The 16,861-nt window shown below is 37.5% G+C and overlaps 2 protein-coding genes across 2 annotated transcripts; both read right to left on the reverse strand.

The window, feature by feature from the left end:
- Positions 1-747: 747 nt before the first annotated feature.
- Positions 748-13,080, reverse strand: ippk (inositol 1,3,4,5,6-pentakisphosphate 2-kinase). Its single transcript, XM_052591364.1, has 13 exons — positions 12,853-13,080; positions 9,855-9,914; positions 9,203-9,298; positions 9,037-9,103; positions 8,732-8,853; positions 6,845-6,934; positions 6,509-6,567; positions 6,007-6,079; positions 4,391-4,670; positions 4,006-4,141; positions 3,490-3,592; positions 3,293-3,372; positions 748-3,203 (listed from the first exon to the last, which is right to left on the reverse strand). The coding sequence occupies exons 1-13, from the start codon at positions 12,931-12,933 to the stop codon at positions 2,999-3,001; spliced, it is 1,452 nt and encodes a 483-aa protein (XP_052447324.1). The 5' UTR covers positions 12,934-13,080; the 3' UTR covers positions 748-2,998.
- Positions 13,081-14,301: 1,221 nt separating this feature from the next.
- LOC127988587 (protein BTG1) lies at positions 14,302-15,636 on the reverse strand. Its single transcript, XM_052591367.1, has 3 exons — positions 15,464-15,636; positions 15,167-15,303; positions 14,302-14,904 (listed from the first exon to the last, which is right to left on the reverse strand). Exons 2-3 carry the CDS (start codon positions 15,282-15,284, stop codon positions 14,567-14,569), a joined length of 456 nt encoding a protein of 151 aa, XP_052447327.1. The 5' UTR covers positions 15,285-15,303; positions 15,464-15,636; the 3' UTR covers positions 14,302-14,566.
- Between the last annotated feature and the right edge of the window lie 1,225 nt (positions 15,637-16,861).

The raw sequence follows: 16,861 nt of genomic DNA on the forward strand, positions 1-16,861 counted from the left end.
CCATTTTTACTAGACTCATAAACTAGGCATTTTTTGATTAGCATGATGCCAACAATTAGCTACTCTAAAGGAGAAACATGAAAATAGTCATGGGAATGGTTAAAATATTACGGAAGTCCTACGTTTTCTCCTGATCTTTAACATAAGTTATTATCTGAAAGTTACACTACTGAAGCATTAGGTAGCAGTTAATATAACTGATGGGGTATAACATCGTTGAGATCACATGAAAATCATATCATGATCACAGCATAACTTTTATGTTGATATCACAAAAAAAGTTTTATAGTCGTGATAATGAGAAAAAACTTATTTTGTTAAATTTGATGAGAATATTTAAAAAAAAAATAGTAAACACGTGTCAAGATCACGAGAAAATTAAGTTGTGACGAGAAAACAACTTTCGTTGTCAAGATCACAAGAAAATTAAGTCTGGATCATGATAAGACGAATAAATAAAAAAAAATCGCTGGCCTCATAAGACTTGTTTGTAATACAAAACTGACAGAATCAAGTATTTTATTATTTTACACTTGTACAATTCATAATAGTGTCTTAGAATGAAGTACAATGATCTAAAATGTTTTATTTTGTTTTTCAGTTTGACACTAAAAAAAGTGATGAAAAATGGTTCAAATTACTTTCAGAGCCTCCCGTGGGTTCATGGGGTGGAAGCATCTATCGAAGGCTTGAAAAGAACTGTGTGTTCGTGAGAAGTCAAAAAATATGCCAAAATTCACACCGTGGGAGCTTCGTATCTAATCTTTTTATTCAATATAAACACCTGTACAATCACCCATTAGGAACTACATATTGATGTCACCTGTACGTGTCAATCATTTTAAGCATGATATGCCCTCACTGTAAGGAAATATACATCATTAGACAAGAGCTAGAAAAATAAATAATTTGAATACAAAATGTTCGACAGCAAAATCCACTTTGTATTTTCAAATAGTTACATTTTAACATTAGATTCCATCACAGAAATTGTGATCTTCTTTTCTTTTCTTGCTTAATAACAGAATTAATGTCCATTCCTACCTACATAGTGATTAGAGATCTTTATTTCTATAGAATAACACAATGTCCACACCTCAGACTCACAATTTCTCTGGTTCAAAAGGGGTAAGATGATGTTAAAACAAAGGCATACACCACAATGTCTGTTGAGGAGAAACTGCACTTTTCAATCAGTTACATCATGACACATCAAAACATGTCAAACAAATGCCATCAGTTCGACAACGAAAGCGCTCACAGCGAAGGCGTATTAATACTTTTTTTTGACACCAGTTCACATTAAGACAAAGGGGAGTGTGAACACAGTTTGGCAATGTTGAATGTTCATCCATGTAAAATGCAAACACTGTTCGCCTGACTGGAACTGCATTGACGACTTTTGAGTTAATAAAGCCGACGCAGTTTGCATCACGCTAAAAAAGGTAAACAGAAGCGTGAGCATTACTCACGTCACAGTACATTGTAACAGTAATATTCCCCATAACAGAGAAAGGCAACCTTGAGGTGCCATCTTTAGTGTTAGTTACACCATAAAATCTGCACAAACCGTCTTACTGTGGTTTTTTCAATCAAAGACGCCAAACTCGCAACTCATATAACGTTAACTCAACACAACCATTTCTGTGGCCTATACTTCTTCTCTGAAAAAAAAAATCACTGTTGGAAAAACTGCTGGATCATCCTTTTTATTGTGCTAACAAAAACTGGCGTGCTGTCCATCTTTGGTCGACTTCTGAAAAATGTCTGGCCCTGCAACCAATTACAGCCATTAAAACTAAAGCCAAATGTAACCGTAGTAGTGTTCAAGCTGCTGGGGATGGATTCCTCTGGTTGTTTTCTGCTCTGAGATTTAAAAACAGATGACAACCAAGCATATCAGTGTCAAATTCAGAGACAAAGCCGTCGCTGATGGACAGACACAGACGATTTTTCATTTTACAGCAGTTTTTCTGGGGAAAACGGTGGTGTTTTATGTTTGAGATGATGGACTAACTTTAAAGTAGTAGTTCAACCAAAAATGTTTTCCAAACATTTGAAGAATCGTTACATAACTTTTGCCATAAAACAACCGTTGTGACCAAAGGCTTTAAAGCTCCAAAGTCTTCTAAAGTGATATAAATTTCAGTCGTTATTCACTTAAGATTGTTCAAAATTGTTGCGTTCTTTCACAATAGCTGGTCAGAATGAACTGACGAGCTGCGTAACGATGCTATCAAATGGGTTTGCGATGACATGAAGGTTACTAACCAATGTACCTTTTTATATTATTGTGAACTACTGTTTAATAAGACACTTTGATTTGTATATAGCGGTTACGCTAGCTGAGGGTACATTACAAAAATAAAATTTCAATAGCGAGTAATATAAGGCTTATCTTCTAATTTATAAAATCTATTTTACGGGTAGTGACGGTGTTATCGCGACCTCATTCGCTAGCATGCAACAGGTCTGCTTGTCAGTATTACTCCTGCTACTGTAGGTCAGAGGTTTGAGGAGCTCTAGGGATGAAGCCGCCCTAAAAAAACTCAAGTACTTGTCTGTTTTTGAATTCCAAACTGCCTGTACAGCGACTGCAGACACGGCCAAGCTGATGCGCGGTAAAACGTTCATTAGGGAAAATCGCTGTAAGCCACTTTTGGCACTTGGAGACCACAGTAGCGCCACTGCGTGCGAGAAACACCCAACAGCACTGCACAAAAACACACACACACACACACACACACCCTCAATGTCCTCACTTTTTACAGCCAATGACTGACTCATTCAGATATTCTGTGCTTTAGGAGACCAGCCCCTCAAAAAGATAAACATCAGGTTTGCTCTGGCAACAACTGCGAACGACAACTTCACGTGGCAGAACACTTTGGGAGGGCAAACAACTAGACAGACTAGCAAACAGAAAAAAAAAACTAAATTATATCACTATTTCAGATTCACTTCTAGGTATTTCCCAAGCAGCACTTGTAGAGGTTTCTCATACAGCATGGAAGAGCAACGTGCACTCCTGCCTTTCCTTATATAGGCTGGAGGGGGGCGGAGCTTGCGTGCTCCGCAGGTAGTAGTTGGCGATTTTGGTGTCCAGCTTGTACTGGTGAGGGATGCCTTCATACGGTTTGGGGTCCAGATCCAGGATGGAGACTGAATACGTGAAACGAGGCTTCTCCAAATTCAACTGGAGTCTGGAAACAAAGCAAACGAAAAGTACAATGATGGCAAATGTCAAGGAAGATAATATAATAGTGATTTTAAAGGGTGAAATCTAACTTACTCCTCGTCTTCCTCACAAGGTGCAAACGTGATCATGATTGAGCAGTCTTTGGCAGTCATTGCGACTCTATACTGATGAACCTGGAAAGTAACACCTGAGAGTTAATCTAAATAGTTTTTTGGGGAAAAAAGATTCTTAATTCCCACCAAAATACATTTAAATTTAAACTTCTCAGCATCACATGTTCACAGCCTTACCTTCCCAACTGCATATTCTACAGAGCCGTCATCTTCAGTAGGACAGTTTTTCACAGTGTCCATGAAACTCTCATCGTAAGGCCCATCTATCTGCAGTCGGTTTCTGAAGATACAAACAAGTGTTGATTGGATTTTAAAGCGGCTTTAGGCAAGTTTATTCATTAAGATGATATGGCTTTGCATGGAAATCAGCTATGACCACATGCTGGACCACCATGTGGCCGCGGTGCCTCATGACTCGTCTTGAACTACTTATGTTCACAAATGTGTCTTTTGCACCATCTAGTGCCTGTTCAGTCTTTCAGGGAAAGTTAGAAGTCTTATTTTATAACTGGTTAGGATTCATCAACTGTTCTGAATTTTTATTACATTCTTTCAGTACATGCAAGCACTGCATAGATCTGAAGTATTTGCCTAATATAAACTTTACTCGGCAGGAACAAAACGTTCTTTCACTGGAGTACTGATCTGATAGATTAGTAACGTAGCACTCAATATCCCCGGTTAAAAATTCACCTTTCTCTCGGGAACTCTTCTAGATACTGCTCCACGCGTTTGTACAGAGGGTAGATTCCTTCAATATCCAGGTTATCCATCATCTGGACTTGGAGGATTTTTGCAAGGACACTGTCTTTAGGGAGGCTGTGGTTACCTGTGAACACACGAAGATTAGTTCAACGTGTTCAACTGGTAACAGATTTATGAGTACCATCATTTCTATGACGCAATAATCCCTTAACGTGTCATTTGAAATGCAGTTTATTTTTGGTAAACTGTGTCAAGCCAGTTCACACACCTACGCATATATCGTGACTCATCAATGATTTCCATTGCACTTGTTTAGCAATATTTTGAAGGACATTAAACCATGTTTTCTCACAGTCACTGGTTAAATCCTCACCGTTGCGGAGCAGGTCTCTTGGGAAGGGACTGGCTTCACAGTGCGGCCTGCTCTCGGACAGGTGCACCTTCCTGGGCTCTCCCGAGCGATTCGAGTCCCCGCCGCTGAGCAGAGCGGAGCAGATCACCCGAATTAACTCATTCAGGACCACTTTGCCAGGCTGGTGGCTGTTATAGAGGCCATTACTATGAGGGAAATAAGGCCGAAGGTGTTGAATGAGATCGTTCAAGTCGGGTTGCTGCTTGGCATCATCTTTACAGCTAAATATCAACTCTCCACCCTGAAAAAAAAGATGAGAGAAACAATGAATTAAAGGGGTCATAATGATGGGATTTAAATTTTTCCTTTTCTCTTTAGAGTGTTACAAGCTCTTGGTGCATAAAGAAGATCTGTAAAGTTACAAAGACTACAGTCTCAAATCCAAAGAGACATTCTTTATCAAAGTTAAGACTCTGCCCCCCTAAAACAGCTCATTCAGCCCCCCAACCCCCCCCCCCCCCCAAAAAAAACACATGACTACGTCACATGTCAGTCACGCAACTCTACTAACTGTCTTTACATTTATTTTGATAGTTGAAGCTCGCGATTATGTAAAGGGGCGTTACAATTCTGATGAGTGCTTGCGGTGTTTGACCAATCACAATGCACTGGGTCAGCTGGCCAATCAGAGCAGACTGCCCTTGTCGGAAGGAGGGACTTTGTAGAAAACAACGCATTTGAGAGAGGCGGGGCATAGAGAACCTACAATGATGTACAGTATTTGAAAAATAATGTGTTTTTGAACATTAAAGAATGTCAACATATTCACCAAATACACAAAATAATGATCTTTAAAAAAAAACATCAAATGACGCCCTTTAATGCAACTTCTCTATTTATCAACTATTTCTAATGTATTAAACCAATATAAATGTAGTAGCTGGAGTGTGAATATTTTTATTATTTTTTTCAGATGGTTTGCTGGTCTTTGGAGGTTTAGGCTAGTCTAAGATAAGCTAAAAAACAGGTTAAGTTGGTGATCAGATGGTCAGCAAAGCTAGTTTCCAGGTAAAAACTAGCCAAAATCCCTCTGAAAAGCAGCCCGACTGGGCTAGGAGGCTAGTTAAGACCAGTAAACCAACTAAAGTAAACTAATTTTGCTTATTAGTACTATGATAGTTGTACTTCCAAGTTAAAGAAATAAAGATAAATAAAAAATTAAGGCCCATTCGCACCAAGGATGATAAGCATAACGATAAATGTTTCAATATTTTTTCCAATTCTAGAATAGGGAAGTTCACACCACAACGATAACGTTATTGTTCGAATCAATTTCAGAATGATTTATTCCAACAAATGAATGATAAAAAAATAATAATAATTGACAGCAAATCAGAATCCACTAAACTTAAAAAAAGAAATTCAAAAAGAAATAAATAAAACATATTAGGCAGCAGACGTCAAAACTGAAAAATGTTATTGTCCATTGGTGTGGACGCTAATATAATTCGTTCACATCATCACCGTCAGTTACATTTCGAATTCTGAACATTCTGTCAACGGAAGTCTAGGGAAGATTTACAGACTTCAATCTGAAGTGTACTTATTAAATGTTAATTACAGAAATTCATATTTACCTTAAAGATTTTCAAGTTGTTTTGTGGTTCCTCTAACAGATTCTTCAATGCAACATACATTCGCTGTTTGCTCCTGGAATACAAGATATTTATGATTAAGATTTAGGTGTGTAAGATTAGTTCACTTTTGGTATTACATTTAGGGTTAGGGTTAGGGTTCATGCACTCATCTTGATTTCGACATGACAACAAAATTAGAGATTATCTGGTTCAACAAAACTAAATCTTGTTTTCTAGCATTTCTGTGACTAAAGCAGCAGTACAAAACCATCATGCAAAGATTGTAGGGCTGGTCTCACAGTGGAAATGTGTTGATCGTGCTCCTTTTTCCAAGTAAAAAATTATTTGCTTTAACACAGGGCAGTGACGCAACCAGCTTAGTGAATGTCTTAGCCGCAGTCAATTAGGCTTGTTAACAATGCTGGCTAAAGGTCGTAATATCAGTGAAAGATATAAATCCAGCTCTGATTTCCTGCTTTGAGTGACTGAAGCAGTTACTCACCCTGAGAAGAGATCCAGAGGGCAATATCTGCTCAATCGCTTCCACTTCCCATTGGCTAACTGTAAAGAACAAAACCTGTTAGTGTAAACTTTACAAACCGTGTCGCTTCATAATGAAACTTTGGGAATTCAACGGATTCTTGTATTTTCAGCAACATAAGCTCTTCTTCTGTAGCCGAGCCTCACAAAGAATTGATTATTTGATGACGTAGAGTACAAACAGATGGCAGGATGCACCATCCTTTTTTGTCGTTGTTAAAGCAGAAGTTAGCTTTAATAAATCTAGCTTCACTTCTTTAAAAAATTGGCAACGACTAGATGTTTAATTGGTACTTGCCTTGTAATGCTGATGCATGCAGAATCTGCAAACTTTGCGCTTGCATTCCTTGCTTATGTGCCTTGAAAAGGGTAGAAATCCACATTTTGGCTGGGGGAGGGGAAAGGAGATGTAAGTAATTGTATCTTTGCATCTTGAGTTACACGATGAAGTGTTGTGAGTAAGCTTTATATACAGAAGTTTAGTTGTTTTTATGAACACAAGCCTTTCAGATAAGATTCACACCACCTCCCTCTGTTGTTTGACTGACCATGTGATTAAAATCCACACAAATAGATCCAACGAGTCATTCAGCTACTGTGGTCTACTTCCCCAAGAACAGATATTCATACTTGCCCCTAAAAAAACAGTTCTTTGTTGTGAGACTCTTGCAGTTTAACAACTGTCACTAATCCAACCCAAGAGCGTTTACACTCTTAACACCATGAAGATACAGAAAAACTTATTAACAACTGTCAGCAAGTTCAATGACCAGACGTGCTTAGACATGTGACACCAAAGACAAGGCGAGGTTCCTGGCACACTTGCGAACAGTTTCCAAAGTCAATGTTTTCTAAACGTGGGTATAACTATTCTGTCACTGTCATAATTGAGAAAAACTATGTAAACTAGGCTTCTTATAGTTTAGATGCTTTATTTACAATGAGATTTAACATACATTTTTCTTGTGACCATGGTAGCAGTTATTCATTTATTGATCAAATGATCATAAAGAAGGTTTTGTTTCTTTATATGAACCAATGGGTCCTCTGCAGTGAATGGGTGCCGTCAAAACGGGCGCTTTCGCAGTGGAGGAACCTTTTCATAGTTCCTAGAACTACTGGCGGAAGTTATGGCTTTTAGGTGTGTTTCGCACCTCATGATCTAAGAATGGTTTTAGTTCTAGGAACTCCATTTGGGGAACTCATTTAGCTCTTATTCAGAGTAGGGTTGTGTAGGAACGACCAGTGAGGTAAGTGTACGCTGATTGGACAAACGCTTATGAAATGCCAACTATCTGGCATTTTTTAAAAGCTGAGTAAAAATGTTACCGAACATGAAAAACAGTAATAACGGCATTAACCTATTTTCTCAGACCTCGGTGATAACACTACAAGTCGTCATAGGAGATGTAGTCAGAATTTCATGGTCTTTCAATCCTGTAAACTACGCGTTTACTTAACATCCTCCTTTATCATGAAACCCATGACACACAACAAAAACAGCTCAGCGCATGGCGTCCTCCATTGGGAAGCAAAATGGTTGCTTCTGGCTAAAGTATGAGTCTTCTATTAATAGAACTCCTTTCAAAAACAATATTTTGGTGGATTCTGACAATGCTTTTTCATTGGAGGAAGCGTTATGGATTATGGGCTGGTATTTTGGCTGGAAATGACGCTCTAAAGACGTGTGTTTCTTATAAACACACCGCTTTTCACTTCACAAGATGTTAACTGATTGACTGGAGATTACTTGTGGATTACTGTGATGTATTTAATCAGCTGTTTCTGACGGCACCCATTCACTGCAGAAGATCCATTGCTGAGTGATGTAATGCTACATTTCTTTCTGATAAAGAAGCAAACTCTTCTAAATCTTGAATGGCCTGAGGGAAAAACATTTTCAGCATATTTCCAGTTTTCAGTGAACAATTCCTTTAAACCAGACATACATCCAACCATAATATATATAACTATAATATATGGTTGAGCTCAATTTTTTGCATTTAAATGAGTGGTAAATTAAGCTGATTTTTTTGTGATAAGATTGTTGTACTCTGCCCAACCTTCCGCTCAAAACCGATGAATAAATGGTAAACATCGCAACCGCATGTGTAAATTCCCCCACCTACACGATCACAACAGAAGTGATCTGTTCAGACCACGTCAAATCGAATGTGGAGTTTACCTTAATCTCAACGCAGATTGGAGGTCTGTGGTCTCTGAGATGGTGGAGGGGAAGTTGGGTCAGGTTGGGAAGGCATAAACCACACCCACTGAACGTGTCCATGACCTTATCACAGCGCAGTTCTGTGTCAAAGAAAGATCACAATACCATTATTCCAATAAATGGACATTACCATAATGGACCAGTACGTTTTACTTGGATTTTGCCATCAAAATACTATCATAACACTGTTGGTTTTTGGGGGGCATTACAATGTCACTGCCATGTCATGTAATTAAAGCAAAGAAATAAATAATAATTTGTACCAGGTCGTTCCTGTTGGACCTTTAGCGACAGCTGTCTCACAAAGTCCAGCGGTAGTTTAACAACCTCCTGTGAACATTCAAACCATTATTTTCATCTCATTATCTAGGCTCGTGTTAAAGCATCACAATGTAATAAAGTACATAAAGGTCTAAAACTGTGACTTACTCCACTGTGAACGTATTTCTCCCCCAGTAAAGGCTTCATGACATATTTACTATAATCCACGATGTTGGGGATGTGTCGAAAAGCTTGTTCTGCAGTCTGGCAGGAAAGAGGTAGGAAAATGAGCTGACACTACACCGTTTATCAATGCAAAGAGACCAAGACCAAACAATTGAAGCATATTTGCATTTACACTGTTGCAGATACTCTTCATACTTCAGGCTCTTCATAAGAGACTCAAATAACTTACAATGCAGTGCAAGAAAACACACAGAAATATTATGTTTAACCTTAAGGATTGTGGAAATTGACTGACTATTTACGTCAACAGAACTTGATAAAACATTCATTTGTGCATCAATACCAGTTACATTGATAGAAATGTCAAATCATACTATGGTGAGTCAAACACAATCCATTATTGCAAATATTTATCCATCTGTCGACTTAATGAAAGTCTTTCTCGCCATGTTTTATATATATTGCTCACAATATGCGTCACAATATGATTTCGTGTTCATGTTCCAGTTCTCTAGCTGGCTTCTAATAGTATGGTATCTTTCACAGTGTATGAAAAGGTAACTGGTATATAGTGCATATCAGAGAAATTTGGGAAGTAATAATGTTCGGTGGTGTGGATTTGGGGAAGTTTTACCTGTCGTGTATGTGCAGAGTCTTCGGAGGGAAACTTCAGCAGACGAAGAACTCGACAGTGCTGTAATAGGAAGTGATGCGTTTAAAAACAGAAATCACACGAGTCATTTCACAAAGACTTCGAAAACTGTATGTATCCCTGTCTTACTTGAGTTCAAAAGGGAATTCTTTTAAATGGGTTTGCCTGTGTGTACAACAAATATTACATCCACTCAGCTGTAAACTGAATGCAGATTACGTTTTCCCAGAATGCTTTTAGGCATAAATAGGTCCACAAAGGTAAAGGTGACATCATGGCAGTGTCTGGCGGTTTGTTTTATGAAATGATGCAACCGGTGGCCGCTTAAACGCAAATGCAGTTTCTAAACACACTTGCTCAATGTTTACAAAACTTACTTCTGCCTCTCAAAATGTTAAACATAAAGGGATGACGCTCAGAATTTAATGAATTCACATCAAATATATAAAGAAAATACATTTTTGTACACGTTTAGAACAATCAAGGGCAATTTCTCTAAATAAAAAAAAAAAGTAATTCAAGATTGTTTTATTTTTTTAATCCGTTTTTAATATTTATCTTTCCTTTTAGCTTTCCTAAGTTTTAGTTACTTTGTTGTGTTTTTGTAAAATAGTCTACATAGTTTCTATTAATTTTGACTCCAGTTTTAGTTATTTTCGTACTTGCATTTTAATTAAAAGAAAATTACATTAGCTTAAAAAAGAAACGTAAAAGCCATGTAAAGTCAATATTAAATGCGTGTTCTGAGTTTATCACAGCACAGGAAAATGTGTAATTAACCACCCACACATATTTGTATGCTGAAAAAAATGGAAAAAAAGGCGCCATGTGAATCATTTAAGTTACTGAAATCTTTAAAAAAATAAGCACTTTTCTCTGATGGGGGCGTGTCAACTGGGGGTGCTGAAACCACGCCCATTCGTGGAAAAGCTGACGTCTCTCTCAACGGTCTTCCTTCACAGCTTATTTAAATGAGGAGACCAAGCTGTTTTTTTAATCATTGCATCCAGGTATTATGCATTTACGTGACGAAAGCTAGCTAGCAAGCTCTAGGCTGTTGTAACAAACGGCAGTAACTCAAACACACGTCTTATAGTTGTAGGGGAGGGGCCATACGACTCAGTTTCCCCATCGAGTCATGATTTTAGCCCCGCCCAAAATAATTCCTGAACACGAAAATGGTGAAAACCTGTTAAATTCCACATTTACTACATAGCTCACAGTCTTTGTAACATGTTTCCGCAATGCCCTTCAAACATTCATGTGTTCAAAAACAATTCTCAGAATTGATTTTACATTTTACACAAACTTTAAGTTTTCCATATATTATTATTTGAGTTAAAGTATATTTCAAATAGCAATTTGTATTATTATTATTGTTTAATAACCAATTGTTAAACAATTGTTTAATTGTAGTAATAATACATTTTATTAATTATAATAACCCAACTATAATACAAGAATGAAAACCATCCTGTCCAGACAATTATTTTTTATGATGATAAAACATTAAAAATGGTTACAATTAGACATTAGAAAATATTACTTGTATACAACTTTTATTTGTAATGAAAAAAAAAAATGGCAAGAATTTCTTGTGAAATGCCAGCATCCCGGTCAGTGTGCATCCAAAATGCCTTTACAAATAGTTTTATAAGATACCTAACTCTTTCAGGCTGATTTGATTAAAATGATGTGGTCCAGCTCATACTCCAAGAATGTAAAACCAGACCAGGCAGAAAGACAAAAATGCACACAAGAGTGTGGGAGCATGAAAGAATGTCTGTAAACAGCATATAGAGACAGACAAGCCCTTGCAGGACTCTAAAACTGGTTGGAAAACTGCATCAAAGCGTCTCCCGTTTTCCCCCACACCCAGTTTTGACATGATGACATCAACATTGTCTCGGCAGCTTCTTGTGATTGGACGCACAATTCCGTGTTGTAATCATTAAAATAAATCCAGCGTGTTTATGACTACACACGTTTTTCTGCCAGCTTGTTCTGGGTTTATTTCTCGTATGATGGTACAGACGATCCCAAATGAACTGGGAAATCAGACAAAGGTTAATCCGTTTGCATATCCTTGATCTTAACAAAACAGGACCTTGATATTGCCATCCTAGTGACAAAAGGAGCCAACTACATGATAAAACCGACTGATAAATCAATCATTTACATATAGTTTCCATGACTTAGAATACATGTGACTGCGCAACAGATTTCATTTAGAGTTTCTCAACTTTGTCCAAACACAGGAGAGTTTCAGACAAGAGTTCAAGAGCGCTCAGACCAAATTCTAACAAAGTAATACCTTAAATCAGTATGACATTGTTAAAAATTAATACGCGCAAATCTTTTTAGTCTCTAATTGTATTTTTTCCCCCAAAGAAAGGGATAAACCTTTATATTCCCATTCAGCATGGTGGTATAAAACCGGTTTAGACCAGCACTATCATTCACCCAATGAAGGGGGAACTGTTAAAGGTTTCCAATCTGAACTTTGAAGCCTGGATGAGGAAGATGTTAAGTTTATGTGATCTTCTCTCCAACAGAAACCCAATTTTAGATGCTCAGAAGAACCATCCAGAAACTAAAACATCTCCTCCGACCATCCATTCATTTAAATGGCTCTCAGCATTACATTTCCTATATATATGCCAATTAAAGAGTTTAATAAACTTTCGAGCTCATAAAGTGGGTGTGGCATGGGTAACACACACATGTAGTAACTTACATTGACTTTATCATTGAAACCTGGTTTAGCCTGCTAGGGCTATTAGCTTTAAAGCCCTTTCAATACCCTTTTAAGACAAGGAAGAGGTTTATTTCCGTCAACTGATGGAAAATAAAGCTACCAAACTTTCTGTATAGGTCGTTTCCAGGTAGTTTGATTTGAGTTCCTGTTGACTGACTCCTATTTGATTGAGTTTAAATGAATCTTGGCTAAGCTAAAAGCTAGTAACTATTGAACACTAACCTGCAAATGAGACACGACCAGACTCTTGTTGCCCTCCCCGTGATATTTCCAGTCGTTTTCGTCCATTTTATCCATTTCCATAACCCAGAGGAACCGTGAGCTGCTGGGGGTTTTGGCGCAGGTTTGATGCTCCGGGCGAGAGGATCGGGGTCAGGCGCAAAACTTCTGGAGGATCCGCGTCTGACACACCGACGGGTGTAGCGCCGCTACCGCTTTCGCGAGGACACGCCCCCTCTGCGCTGTCATTGGCCAGAAGGTGTTGTCATTGTTAAACTCGTCCGCTGGTTGGATGTTGAAAGTGACAATCAAATGGTCGTCCTCTACTGAAGGCAGTTGACGTCATGAACACATGATTGCTGTTTTCCTTCCCTTTTTCTGTTCGCTTACACATGAGGTGCTCAGAGAAAAACAACAGAAAAACTTGAGATTTAGAAGTATTATCATATTAAACCACAAGTTATATTATATATTTAAATGTATATACAGTCTTTGGAATTACTGAAAATATGTTACATTTATTTTTATCTGAAAACTTTTCAAAATGTATATCTTTTATGAAAAATGATATACTATTATATATTTTTTACATTTTTTTTATGTTCGCCTGTAGATTATTTGCTCAGAAAAACTTTATTTTTGTTTTCATAAGTTATAAATAGTGCAAATAAATATATATTTTTTAACCTGAATACTTTTAAAATTGTGTACCTTGTGAGGATTAGTATAATTGTTGTATATAATTTGCATTTAAAGAACTTAAGAAAATATTTTTAATAGGTTGGGATTGTAGGGTTTTTTTATTGGCAAACAATAACAATAAAATTCTTAAATTAGGTAAAAATCCAAAAATAATAATAAAAAGAACAGGAAAAAAAACAAAAAAAGCCCGAAGTTTGTTGTATTTGGTCAAGACAATACATGTTTTTTAATAATTAATTGACTACTAAAGTAATACATTTATGACTATGCATGATTTCAAATGTACATGTAAGGAGACCTAGAAAATGAAATTAAAAGGACTTATAAATATTTAAATACAAACAAAATTAAACATCTCATTTAAGATCATCCATAAAAAGTACTGCCATGCAAAAAGTTATAACATTGATACATGTTTTTATTTGTTCTTATCAAATTCTTTGTTCTTGTTTTGTGTTGTTATTTTTCAGTTAATAACGTGATATTTGAAGCCTATTTCTTTGTAACTCATACTAATTTATTATTTAATGTAAATCCCATATAAATAAAACTTTAAGAAAAGTAAATGTTTTAATCCATTTTAAGAAAGATGCAAAATGTGTAGCTTGTCTAACTGTAGTAAAGTGCTTGCTTGTAAAGTATTAAAAATGAAGACTACACATTGTAAGTATAGAGAGTCTTATGTATGGCTTATGTTTTGATCAAATCGATGCATCAAATATACTTACATGGAATAACCACAAAAGCCCATTTATTTTTTTAAGAAATTCATAGAAAACTTTTAATAGAAATTGTAAAAAAACATATTCAACAGGACTGTACAGGGAGCTGAAAACACATTTAATCAAAATACATCTGTTTTCACCATGAGGTCAAGAAGATGAGTAAGATTTCACCGTTGATTAAAAAAAAAGAAAAAAAAATCTCTTAAAAAAACAAGGTTTAAAAATAAATCGAACGTGAGCGATGCCTGATTTACTGTGCCCACGAGCAATTAATTACACAAAACCGCTCTTCAGCTGGAGCAGGTCATCATGCTGAAGGATTTGGACGGACTCGCCCGTCCAATTCTCAGTTCATCTTTGCAGCTGTCTGGCTGGTTTGTGTCCGACGGAGGCGCGGACTCGTAGAGGACACATATGGACCCGTCCTCTCCGATCCGGTAGGACACTTCGTAAGGGTCGACCCACATGGTGAGTTCGCTTGGCAGCAGTGAAAAGAGTCGCTCTTTGGCGATTCCGATCGTACAGGCGGCTTTGCCTATCAAAGGGTCCATCTTGTGGTTGATCCGGATGCACCTGTAACCTGAACCTCGGTAGGGTGCATTTGGGAACCAGTGGTGCTGATAATGATCTGCAATTTAAAATATATATATGTTAGGTTTTGGTGCAATGAAACATGGACTTGGTGTTTGCAATTATTTGGCAAAGCCTCTGGTGCTTGAAGGCAAAATATGGATCAAGTTTCAGTGAATGGACTTTGGTACTGCAATAAACCTTCATCTGCTTTGTTCAAAACAATGGTCGGTTTTTATCATAAACCACAAAATTTTGGACCACAATGCGGTTGTAGTTACTTCTAGACAATGGAAAGATCACGTCCAATCCTTTCTTACCCCCCAAAGCCTCTTCCAGAGAGAATCTGAACTGTTGCAGCTGTTCTTCTGAAAGCAGCCGTGTTCCTCTCAATAGACGTGTCACAAAGTTAGCAGCAGTAGACACTTCGGTTTTCATCGTGAAGTTTTCGCATGAGCTGAAAGGGGAAACGCAAGGAAACCGTGAAATACAAGCAAAAGTGAAAACAAACGAGTTTTCTGAGATCAATCAGCTGAACTCAACAGGCCTAGTCTCGGTCTTTGGCACGTTCCTTTGTTCAAAACAACACGGAAAAGCGCCACATAAACGCCACTGACCTGTTCCAGTGATTCAGAGTAGGGTCACAGAGTGTTTCTACAGTGGCTGTTGAGTGCTTTTTAGCGACGCAGTGATGAAAACGAACAAATAAATCAATATTTTCGACCACGAACTTCCTCCTTCGTCGGTGGCTCGAGCTCGTACGTGCAGCTTCAGTGCTGAGCTCTGATGGTAAACACTCAGCAGCCACGCGCCTCAGCCAATCAGAGCGCGACCTCGCCGTGACGTCACCCTCCATAACATGACGGGGTATCACGCATCAAAGTACAATGTAGTTGTTACATTTTATATTACTTACCTGTTTGTAGAGTATGTTGCACATAGTTTATTATATTAGCAATTTATATATGTATATTTATTTACATTTCTTCCTGTGTGTCTCAGTAAATTGTTTCGCATTGAACAAGTTCATGCACTCGACTTGATTGTGAAGGTTTTCAGATTAAAGAGATTTTATGTAATTACGGCGACATTTTTAGTGGCTCTTCAAACTCCAAAACAACAAAAACTATTTAATTGTGTGTGTTTAATGTGTTTATAGTCTATAACGCTGTTTTGTTGCATATCTATTGGTGCATGTAAAATATAAAAGAGTGTGTATTGTAGCTTAACCTTAAGGTCAGGTTTTTAGATTTAGTACAACTATAAGTCTACGTTTTTATGCACGGTTACTAAATATAACATTACGACAATCCGATTTACTTTTCTCATGGTTTATGTTTCTTATTAAGCCACTTTTTCGCCACGGGGTAGTTTTAATGTTAGTGGTACTTTTATCTTACAATTCGGACTTTGTTGGTCCCGATTTTGAGATTATATTATTATTACTATCTCACAATGCACTTTAAAATTATTAGTTTCTATTTTAGAAAGTCAGAATTGTGAGATAGAAAGTGGCATCCATCCATCCATCTATCTGTCTATTCATCCATCCTTCCTTCCTTCCTTCCTTCCTTCCTTCCTTCCTTCCTTCCTTCCTTGACGGAAACAAGCGTCCACATTTTATTGTGTATGAACAAAATGCCAAAACTTTCCACACACACCTTTCATTGAGGGAAACTTGATAATATAATAACTTTTAAATCACTACTTCGAGTGTTTTTTCTAAATGAAACGCGTTTGTGTAGGACACTTGTCTCACCACCAGTTCTTCCGTACGTGCGCTGGTCAGTAGACCAATCAGAGCGCGTTGTGACACACCAGGGCCGCTCTTCAGCCAATCAGGTGAGGCTTTACAACCGAACGAACCCTCCCCCAACACAGAATGAGAGGCAAAGCTCAGAAATGTTTCCAACTTCACACAGTTTTCTGTTATTTATTTGTTTACTATTTCGTGTTTATGTTAATGGTTTAGAGTAGCACTTTATTTGGAGGTTTTACAGTTTGGTCGTGCATGT

This window comes from Carassius gibelio, chromosome B22 (genome assembly GCF_023724105.1).
Source record: "Carassius gibelio isolate Cgi1373 ecotype wild population from Czech Republic chromosome B22, carGib1.2-hapl.c, whole genome shotgun sequence".
NCBI lineage: Eukaryota > Metazoa > Chordata > Actinopteri > Cypriniformes > Cyprinidae > Carassius > Carassius gibelio.

Coding starts and splice junctions, on each gene's coding strand:
- ippk (XM_052591364.1), bottom strand. CDS start 12,933: ATGGAAATGGATAAAATGGACGAAAACGACTGGAAATATCACGGGGAG. Junction 6,935..8,731: donor CAATCTGCGTTGAGATTAAG/GTAAACTCCACA, acceptor CCCCTCCCCCAG/CCAAAATGTGGATTTCTACC. Junction 4,671..6,006: donor ACAACTTGAAAATCTTTAAG/GTAAATATGAAT, acceptor CTTTTTTTTCAG/GGTGGAGAGTTGATATTTAG.
- LOC127988587 (XM_052591367.1), bottom strand. CDS start 15,284: ATGAAAACCGAAGTGTCTACTGCTGCTAACTTTGTGACACGTCTATTG. Junction 14,905..15,166: donor TCTGGAAGAGGCTTTGGGGG/GTAAGAAAGGAT, acceptor TTTAAATTGCAG/ATCATTATCAGCACCACTGG.